This window comes from Nanorana parkeri, unplaced genomic scaffold (assembly GCF_000935625.1).
Source record: "Nanorana parkeri isolate BGI_ZX_2015 unplaced genomic scaffold, ASM93562v1 scaffold19, whole genome shotgun sequence".
Classification (NCBI taxonomy): domain Eukaryota; kingdom Metazoa; phylum Chordata; class Amphibia; order Anura; family Dicroglossidae; genus Nanorana; species Nanorana parkeri.
Window position 1 is genome coordinate 4,024,323 of NW_017306287.1, and position 10,589 is coordinate 4,034,911.

The 10,589-nt window shown below is 44.2% G+C and overlaps 2 protein-coding genes across 3 annotated transcripts in view; one reads left to right on the plus strand and one right to left on the minus strand.

The window, feature by feature from the left end:
- RNPS1 (RNA binding protein with serine rich domain 1) overlaps positions 1–123 on the minus strand; it is a 13,811-nt gene extending 13,688 nt beyond the window's left edge. For both annotated transcript variants that reach the window (XM_018561250.1, XM_018561243.1), the window contains exon 1: positions 9–123. In XM_018561250.1, coding sequence (XP_018416752.1) covers positions 9–85 — 77 coding nt within the window. In that variant the 5' untranslated portion in view covers positions 86–123. The remainder of the gene's footprint in view (positions 1–8) is intronic.
- A 99-nt stretch (positions 124–222) lies between these two features.
- On the plus strand, positions 223–8,166 carry LOC108791026. The gene is made up of 5 exons (XM_018561392.1): positions 223–335; positions 2,585–3,059; positions 4,491–4,672; positions 5,433–5,543; positions 7,557–8,166. The coding sequence occupies exons 2-5, from the start codon at positions 2,624–2,626 to the stop codon at positions 7,869–7,871; spliced, it is 1,044 nt and encodes a 347-aa protein (XP_018416894.1). The 5' UTR covers positions 223–335; positions 2,585–2,623; the 3' UTR covers positions 7,872–8,166.
- The last annotated feature ends 2,423 nt before the right edge of the window (positions 8,167–10,589 follow it).

The following is a 10,589-nucleotide window of genomic DNA, read 5'->3' on the forward strand; positions in this document are numbered from 1 at the left end:
TTATTTACATTTTGCCGGCCTTTCTCTGCCTATCTCTCCTCAGGTCAGACAAGCCGTCGCGCTCGCTGTGACGCGAGGCCGCCATCCTGCCGCCTAGAAAACCTCCGGTCGCCCTGCGGGTGACGTCACCTGGGTGTTGGGGTGTGGCTTACAGCGCTTTAAAGCGCCTTAAAGAGACACAGCGTCTTTAAGCACATGGGAGGGTGGAGGGTATTAATTCGGTAAGGGTTAATAGCTGCGATGGCCCCGCCCCATGGGAAAGTTACTCCCAGAAGTCTCCGCTGGTTCCTTGTTCCTCTGTAAACAAACAAAGACAGATTCATGGCTGCAGGGGGCAGGACAGCTGGGCGAACACAGGTATGTGGGGCTTGTTATGGATTTGTTATGTGCAGATCTGCCTGTGTGCTGAAGTGTATTAGGTGAGGAGCGCAGTTAGCAGGGGTGCATAGTAACATGTTTGCCAAATGTCCCCAATCTCCAGAGACAGTCCCATATTTAAAAAAATTGACTGCCCCTCTAATCTAAATTCCTCTGATAAATATAAATGTGCCTTTTAAATTTAAATGGGGATCATCATCACCGTAAAGTCTCTGTGAGGGGGGCGGTGGGGGTTACACCCAATTCAATCAGACATTCTTGGGTTCTGTTGTTAGAATTTACACTTTGCTTTTTTTTTCTTTATTTCATAAAATTACATTATTATTTTAAATACAAATCAAGGCAAACTCGTTTTGTTTTGGATAGACTAGGGAATGGTTAGGACCTCTGTCATGTTTTCTTTTCCCCATCTGTGTCCCATTGGGGAGATTTATCTTCACTTCCTGTCCTGAAGACACAACAGGAAGTGAGAGGAAACATGTCAGAATGGATAATCCTCTCTTAGTTGTCACCGGAACAGGTGCCCTCATTGGATGATTTCCCCTCCATTCCTGTTCAGGTGACAACTCAAAATTTGTATTTCCTTATCACTGTGACTGCAGGTATCAGGACAAATTGAGAAGGTGAGTCTTCCCAGAGGGTGGGCACAGACAGTGATAGCAAACTGCCAAGGGTACTCACCGCTCCATCCCAAACAAATATAGGTTTGGCTCTAAAGACAGTTTAGGTTAAAAAAAACACACAAAAAAACTTATTTTTTTTTGTCACGAGAAGAGGTAATGCTCTGAGCTCATCATGTTTTCCCTATGCAGAGCAAAGAAACAGATTCCCTTTAGCCCATCCCTTCCCAGCAGCACATACTGAACTTCCTTTCGCTCCCCTGCTGCTCTGTTCAACCACTGGGAGCCGAGGAAAGTTCTGTGTTAGCTACAAGCTGATTGGCCTGGAGCTGTCACATTCTTCTCCATATATGGAAGTACTATTTCCTAAAGCTCCCAGTGCTGTCACATTCTTCTCCATACATGGAAGTACTATTTCCTAAAGCTCCTGGAGCTGTCACATGCTTCTCCATACATGGAAGTACTATTTCCTAAAGCTCCCGGTGTTTTCACATGATTCTCCATGCATGAAAGTACTATTTCCTAAAGCTCCCGGTGCTGTCACATGCTTCTCCATACATGGAAGTACTATTTCCTAAAGCTCCCGGTGCTGTCACATGCTTCTCCATATATGGAAGTACTATTTCCTAAAGCTCCCGGTGCTGTCACATGCTTCTCCATATATGGAAGTACTATTTCCTAAAGCTCCCGGTGCTGTCACATGCTTCTCCATACCTGGAACTACTATTTCCTATAGCTCCCGGTGCTGTCACATGCTTCTCCATACCTGGAACTACTATTTCCTATAGCTCCCAGTGCTGTCACATGCTTCTCCATACCTGGAAGTACTATTTCCTAAAACTCCCAGCATTCCTAGAAATGACAGTGGGCTAAGTTGAGTACATGAGTACATCTTTCTTAACGCGGTCATGAAAAAAACAAAAACTTGCTGGATGGGTTAGAGGGGGGTGGGATGGAGGGGAGTACATATTTTGGCTGCAGATGGGCTTTAAAGGAGAACTACAGTCTGCAGATATCTCAGCTCCAGCAATGTGACCTCCTCAAGCTCCCTTGCCAGTGCCGACATCAACTTCCCTATTTTTTCTGGGTGCCAGGTCTTTGGTTGTCTTGATTGGCTGCCGGGGGAATTACATAACTCCTGCACATACTCGTGAGAGTTCATTCATTCCGACCAGACAGGTAAGTTTGTTTGATTGCAGTAGAGTCATTTTAGTAATCAGTAGAGTGTCTTTTCCACCCTAGTTCTGCTCTTGCACAGGGGTGTCAGGCCCCGTACAATGTAAATGCCAGCGTATTGCTGGATGCAGTAAACCTGTGCATGTGCACGGACATAAAAGTTTGGTCACAGTCTGTGGGCAAGCACGGCGGTGTGTACCTGCTGACTACAGCCCACAGCCATTGACTTTAAAGTGAGGCTTTACGCAGCACTTGGAGCTCTTTGCTGGCAGGAACGTTGTACTTAGTCCGGCAAACTAACTCTTCCATGCGCTAAAGTTAAAAAAAAAATGGCTGGAGATATGCTTTGTGCTCTTTGTTTAGTTTCACCAATACCTTTATTCTTGAACATTTACCTTACTTGTACTTTTCCTTCAAAGCTCCACACGAGGTCCTAAGTTCCCGGAGAGATGGGTCGACTGGATGACCATGCGAAGCACAGAATTGTGGTGCTGAGGAAAGCCGGCCTCAGTTTCCGCAAGATCAAGAAGGTCCTGGAACTTGACAATATCGAGGTGACCCCACAAGCCATCTACCTCTTCTTGAAACGTAAGAAGATCGAACCAGAAAAGTCACCCAGCGCCTCCCAGAACCCCCCTGCAAAAGGACAAGGTTGGGAGCAGACCCAGCTTTGCAACTTGTTACAGGAGAAAGGCGGGCAGAAGAAGGATGGAGGCAATCACGTGTGCAAGGAGAGACAGGCGGCAAGTGATGTGAAGGAAGAGAGTCAAGAAACAGAGATTAAAATTGTCAACGTGACTTCTCTCTCCAGTGTCAACCAGTCACTTGCTCCACCGATAAGCACTTCAAGGAGTATCCCCCAAAGACACACTGTGCAGGAGACACGTAAGTCCCATTGGGAAATAGTTTTTTAATTAGAGAACATAATTTGTGTTGTGTTAGGTGATCAGCAAGACCTTTCATGCATATCTGCCTGGGTCTTAGCGGCCATAATCATGGGTAAGGGATGACGGGATGGAAAGTGTCTCATCAGTCTGTTGGATGGAGACAGAAAGTGAAAGGGAAGTGAAAATTTAACAGGGCTATTCACTAAGGGGTGAAGAGATTGGAGAAGGCAGGAGAAGTGGACAATCTAGGACAACATGGCTGATTTGGAAAAATCCTCCTATTCAGCTCACTATCCAGTTCAGCTATGATGTCCTAGATTGTCCACTTCTCCGGCCTTCTCCAAACTCTTCACCCTTTAGTGAATAACCCTGTTGGTTGTCACTGGAACAAAAGGAGGAGAATATTTTCCAATGGAGACACCCTTTTCGTTATTTTTTTATAGAAAAGGATTATTTGGCATCTCAAAAGTAAGATCAAAGACAAAGGGAGTACCTTAGGCGTGGCCATGAGCACAACAAGTACAATCTAAAAAAGATATCTTATTCATGCCACTCAAAATCTGTTTAATGCCTAAGATGAGCATGCATTAGAAGGGGGCAACTACTCTGGGGCAACCTTTGAGAGGTGAAAATATGCGGTGGGGTGGATACATTGGCCACCCCATGTACCCAAAGGAAAGATAGAGTGAAAAGTATGTGGTGAAACCAGGCGTGGTGAAACCACAAATCCCACCATGCCTCTGCCTCTGGGAGTCATGCCTGTGGTGGTCAGAGCCTTGCAATGCCTCATGGGACTTGTACTTCCTCAACAGCTGGAGTGCCAAGGTTGCCTACCTCTGGTATAGGGTAGTGTGAAAAGGAGGAAGGGGGAGGAGAGAAGGGGTGACCATTAGGTGGGTGGACAGGACAGTCCTCAATTCGTTCTGCTAGATCAGTGGTAGGGGGTAGGCAACCTTGGCATTCCAGCTGTTGTGGAACTACAAGTACCATGGAGCATTGCAAGACTGACAGCCAGACCCTGGCTCCTTTTGGCAGGGGCAGGTTGGGGTTTTTAGTTTCGAGTGCCGAGGTTGCCTATCCCTGTGCTAAGTATTAGACAACTTTATAGGAGAAGGTTCCTAAGCTGAGCAGAGCGCATGAAAGGGATTCAGACGCTAAGGACACCTGTTGTGTCCCACTTCCCCAGTGGGACACAACAAACAAAATAACCTGACAGAGGTTCTAACTTTTCTATTCTATCTAAAATCAAATTAAACATTTTTGGCTAGAGACGCATTTAAAAAAAATAAAATTGATACAAATCTGTTAGTTTCTCTTTAACAAAAAGAAGGCCTCAAAATGTGAGACGCTGTATTTTATGGTACATTGGCTGCCTGGCCCCTGATATTTGTCCAGCCGTTCACTTGTCTCTCTCTCTCTGTATTAGAAGAACCCTGCCCTGTCCGTTCTGCCCAGAATCCCATCGTGAACGGACCGCAACCCAACCCTGCCCAACCAGCGTCTCACCATCCTCTAAATGGAAGAGCCAGGACACCTTTGCCCGTACCTAAGAACCCGGCACTGCTCGTCTCCAAGAAGATTGTGGACAGAGCCATCAACTTACAGAAGAAGGTATACTTAGTGTTGTATAATAAGCGTGTATTGTAGATCTGTGACTAAAGTGGATTACCACCATCAATTTTAGAATACAAGTTTGTTACTCTGTGTGAAGTAATACATTTTGTTACATTGTTTGAAGCACTATACGTTTGCTACAATATTATGACACATGGCATATGCCAAAGCTATGTATTTAGAGGAGATATTTCGTTTGTTTTAGAGTGGAGCACATTTTTCACGTTTATTATTCAATTATTTTTCTGGTTACATTAGTGTTAGTGCTTGCTGCTTAGTGAGTAGCTGAGCGCGAAGTTTATTAATATATACCTAGTGTTTAGAGCTGCAACAATAATTCGATTAAGTCGATTAAAATCGACGATGGAAAACGTTGTCAGCGTTTTCCATCGTCGATTCGTCGGCTAAAATGTAAATTTCCCACTCGCCGCTCACGCCCGCCTGTTCGCGGCTCCATACACGAGTTGCGCTACGCGCGCCGCGGATGCCGCGTACCCGCCCACTGCAATTTACTTCCACCGCGCCAAGCTTGCTCCCGTGATGGACTACAATCTCAATACAAACCAGTAGTCCATCACTGGAGCCTTTTTTCCCCCCGATAAATCGAACTTAAAATACGGCTAACTAATTGATTATGAAAATAATCGTTAGCTGCAGCCCTACTAGTGTTGTGCTGTCAGCCTGTCTGCCTTGAATGGTAAAAAAAATGATGTGACTCAACTGGTGACATTTGTCCTTACGGTGGTTTTTTCATCAGGTCATCTTCCAAAATGGCCTTCAGCTCTTGATCAATGGAGGATATTACCCACTTACTACACTGCCCATCAACCAGCAGGCTGTAAGACCAGTGGCTCCACCCGCTCCTCAGGTACAGAACACTGCAACTATACCCTGTGTCAGGAGATTCAATAGAAATTGTTTGTGCCGCTAGTAGGGCAAAGTGAAACCAAACACAAAGTATGCAGTAGTACTGCTCATGAGCTGAACTGTAGGAGTGGGGTTGTGTCTTGCCCAGCCTTGCTGTCTTCTCTTCCACACAGCGCTGTTTTTATCTGGCCACAACTACAATCACTTTATATAACCTAACCGCACATCGGGGCTGATTTATAAATCTTCCACCCAGCCGTTCACACGGCATTCCCACCACTAGATGGAGCCAAGGAGCATAGGAAATTCATATACGCCTCTGCTCCATCTAGTGGTGGTGATTCTGTGCAAAGGGCATTCACTCAGTGTATAAATCAGTCCTTTTAGACTAGGTGCAGTTTTGCTGATTCACCGATTTTGGTTATACCCCACACAGCAAGTAATTCACCCCTGGTGATCTGTACCAGTTTTTTAGTCCATAATACAATCATTATGTTTAAGCCCTGAAGAAAGGGGAGGTTTTTAAACCCCCAAAACGCGTTGGCTGTTATTTGCTGTAATTTATGAACCCATTCCATTATTAAATGTTTTTGGACTCTCATTTGGTCTTGTTTGGCACTTTCATTGGACTGTATACTGTATATCCTTAGTCTATTCAAAAGTCTATTTCCCCTTTAACAGAGATCCCAACATAGAATGATAGTGAATATCAATTTATGTTCAATGAAAATAGTTTTATTCAAAAAATTGCACACACCATAAATACACATCGGACAAACATCTAAAATCCTAAAAAATACCCTACACGTGGTTCTGTTAAAATACAATAGTCATGGACAACACCATATATGTATCAATATATTATCAATCCCAATCGTGACTGGTGGCCACCAGCAACAATATCCCCAGGATGGTTAGGGATGCACCGATACCAAGTACCATATTCGGTACAAGTACAGATACTTTTCGAGCTCCAAGACTTGACGAGAAAAAATTGAAAGATAGGAGGCCGCTGTCATTTGTAAGGAGCACACAGAGCTTCTGGGATTTGTGCATCCCTGTTTTAATGTATGATTTTTGTTTTATAAATATAAATAAAGGGATGCACCGATAACATTTTTGCAAGTACTGATACTTGCCCAAGTACTGATACATTTTTGTTTATTGTCATGTGACAGTTTTTCTAAAACAATACAGTCTAATGATTTCAGGACAATGGGGGAGCGCCAGACCCAGGTCCTAGCTGCCACCCTGGTAGTTCTCATGAAAATGCCAAGTATCGGCACTGGTATCTGGACATCCCTATGATACAATTTTAAAGGTATCAAACAACGTGTCTCCAGATTTAAAAAAAAAAAAAAAAAATCTAAATATCCTTAATCTAACGTGACCACCCTAAGCTGTTCTAGAGATTTTGCATAGATCAGACAATGTGGATAAGGAGTTCTAGGTAACTGCAAAGGGATTATTGGAAAAAGAGACTAGACCATTGGAAATATGCATGGCTGTTGTTTCCAATTTTACCAATATAGTTGCAAATAAACTTAGAGACCCTGTCACCAACCTAAGAAATTGCAGGTAAAAGCACAGAAAAATCAAGAAAGAAAAAAACTTTGAGTTTTTCCTTTCCATAAATTATTTGTATTCACATGCAATGTGTCTTTTAACTGAATAGAAGATTTGAGTAGTCAATGCCCTTAGCAAAGCCCCCTCCCTCCTTGTACATCTCCTCTTCTGAAAGTGTCTAATTGCTATTGGTGCTGGTCCAGCTCTTTCTCCCCTCCGTACATAACCTTTTATGTAGCTGCTGGGAGAGGTCTGGTGAAAGGGTCTCGTTAGAATATATGTAGGCGCAGACTAAAAATGCATGTCACCAATACATTCACCAATTCCCACGTATAACATTTTGTTACATTTTGTTACAGGTCGCTGTATTATTTTTTTTTTGTATTGCAGCAACAGGGTCACTTTAAATGTGTCTCCATTAATCATTTTGGATATTATTCTTCTTCAGGCGAAAGATGCCACCACACAGACAGCCCCCTTCCCTCCACCCAGGACAGAAGTTAGTACAGAACAACTGGACTCTATAAGGGGGGAGCTCCACAGACTGACACAGGTCATGCAGTCTCTGATTGACAGGCAGAATCGTTGGGAACAAGAACAGATGAGGCAAAGACAATGTCATCACCAAGAGGTGCTGTCTCAGATCCAACAACTAGGAGCAACCCTGGGAGCAAAGATTACTCAGAACTGTGGCCCTTTCACAGGCAGCCAGGAGCTCGAAGCAGCTCTTCCTGATCTAGGACATTTCAAGATGGAGCTGTAAAAGGAACAGGCACGGGGCTGAAGCCAAGCTGAGAACTGCTTCCTGCAGCTGAAAACAGACAATGACGGCAACCCTTGAGGGGAGACACTGTGTTTTATATTACACTGTAACTTCCTAACTGGAATACACAGGGGTGTTGTTAAAGATGGAATGAAAAGTAGGGGCAGATCTATGAAAGTGTCGGGTCTTCCAACCAGCACTTCCACTACAGAGGGTCCTCACGGACACAAAGACATATACTTCATGCTTGTCATTTACCCTGCACTACAGTAGCCTAGGGAGGTCATGGTGAAAACTGCCCGCTCATCACATTTGACATGAAACGCCACCCACTGTTACTAAGCCCGGGCAATGTGCCATGATATGGCAACTGGTGTAACCCATGGGCCTACTATGACATAAGTATTCTAAATCCATTGGGCTACCATGACATAAGTATGATAACCCATTGGGCTACCATAACATAAGTATGATAACCCATTGGCCTACTATGACATAGGTATGATGCAGAATGTTTGTATGTATTTAGGTAGGTAGATAGGAACTCTGATTGGAGTGATGTTGCCCAGAGTATCTAAAACCCAACTCTAGCCAATTTTTTTTTTTTTTTTAATTGCACTTTGTTTTCCCATTAAAAAAAAAATGTGTCTGTGTATTCCTGTACTGGTGACCACCGCTCCCCAGATGTCCTGTCTTGCTATCACGGGGACAGGAAGTGAGGTGAAATGTCCTCTGCGGGGGTCATAGACTAAAACTAGCCCTTGACAGAAGCTTTAAGTCTTCCCAAGCCTATTCAACATTAAAGAAAAACGTTTAGGCTGGTGTTAGGTTTAATAACATTGGTCCTTTTTTGTTGTTGTTCTAAACCCTATACATGGATATTTGGGTTTTCGAGGGGGCATCCATGGAGAACTGCCAAGCTGGGTGCTGTGAAGGTATCAACTAGCAATTTAGGTGACTGTGCTACTCTGACTACTCTATCTACGTTGTGGGCTTTCTTTAAATGTCAAGTTAAGTGAAAATCCTTAGCCCAGTGGTAGGGGGCATCGGCACTCCAGCAGAACTACAAGTCCTATGAGACATTGCAATACAGTGAAAACCACAGGCATAACTCCCGGAGGCATGACAGGATTTTTAGTTTCACCACTGCTGGAGTGCCGAGGTTGCCTAGCCCTGCCAGAGGTGGGCCACTCCAACCCTCCAGCTGTACTTTAACTACAAATCCTAACATGCCTCTGTGAGTCATACCTGTGACTGTCAGTCTTGCAATGCCTCATGGGACTGGTAATTCCACAACAACTGGAGGGCCAGAGTTGTCCACCCTGCCCTAGATTATCCTAACCTGACACCCCCACTTAGGTGCATACCTCCTCCAAAGGTGGTGGCCTTTTGTGTTATTTACATCCTGGCCATGTAATCCGAACTGGGGCTCCCCAAGTTTGCGCAGTAACTTTCCATAGACTTAAAAGGAATATAGGGGGCTTGGAAGAGAGGGCTGGAGTTTTTTTTACTTAGAGTTGAACTTGTCCTTTCAACAGAACCTGTCACCAGACCATTCATTGCAATCTTCCCCATAAGATTATACGTGTATTTAATGTATTTTATGAGTGTTCTTCACCTGTAAAAGCCTCCCTTGTGTAGACATCTGAAAGCCCTAAGCCTGCTTCTAGGGAGCTGTCATCTTGACTCAGAGCTGTCACTCAAGTGACACTAGTATTGTTCTTCCCTCAACAGCTACATAAAAAGTTATGGAGGAGCTTGGTCAGCACAGATGGCAGTTAGTATAGAGGATTATGACATGCAAGGAGGGAGGGGGCTGTGCTAGGCAATTGATACTTTCTGGGGTGTCTGTTCCCTAGCAAATTTAGAGACACGTTGCAAGTCAATTAAAAAAAATTGTTTATGGAAAGAAAAAAAAAACCCTTTGAGTATGACACAGACATATTGCGACCTTTGAGTAAGCATTTCAGATGCTTACATTTTATGCTTTTAGCTGCAATTTTTTTAAATTTTAAAAACATTTTTTAATGTCTTTTTGTCGGCCACGTGACAAGCTGGGTCTCCTTCCTCCTCGGTCTTCTCCCACGAGTAGGTGGTCCAAGATGATGCCGACAGTGCCAGTGGTGCTTATGTGGTGAAACTAGTTGCACCCTCTGCACCAGTACAGGTGAAGGATGCGGCTCTTGGTGTGGCTCCATGACACACCGCACTCAGTCTTTCCTTAGGGTCCCATTCCCAGATTTAATGCGCATTGTCCAATGTGTGTTAACGTACGTCTAAAGGATTGCCATACTTCTCTATGGGGCCCGTTCATACCTGTGCACTGCCGTGCATTGGGAAATATAGTACAGGTGTGTTTTTTGGGGAATAAGACTGTTAACTGACTGGTACACTGGTTTCACTCCTCATATGTTCCTCCATATTTCAGGTCCACGGTCTCTTTCAGCTTTGGTACATGTACAAATACTTTCAGCCTCATTCAGTAAAGTTCATGTTCATGTTAAAGTCTCTACTTTTTTTTTTTCTGTTTGTTTTTTTTACTGTCAGAGTGATAAACAAGCATTTTCAAGGCACATTGGCGTGGTAAATGTCTTAACCCCTTGCCATCCGCCCATTGTAAAAAAACGGGTGGACGGCAGCTGCTTCCCGACGGGTGGAAGTACATGTATGTGATTTTTTTTTTTTCGGGCCCCCTCTGCTGCTGCGCCGCCCCCACCC

Excerpts from the sequence above, each read along its gene's own strand:
- LOC108791026 (XM_018561392.1), top strand. The coding sequence starts at position 2,624 with ATGGGTCGACTGGATGACCATGCGAAGCACAGAATTGTGGTGCTGAGG. Across the intron at positions 3,060-4,490 it reads ACACACTGTGCAGGAGACAC|AACCCTGCCCTGTCCGTTCT; the intron begins GTAAGTCCCATT and ends CTGTATTAGAAG. Across the intron at positions 4,673-5,432 it reads CCATCAACTTACAGAAGAAG|GTCATCTTCCAAAATGGCCT; the intron begins GTATACTTAGTG and ends TTTTTTCATCAG.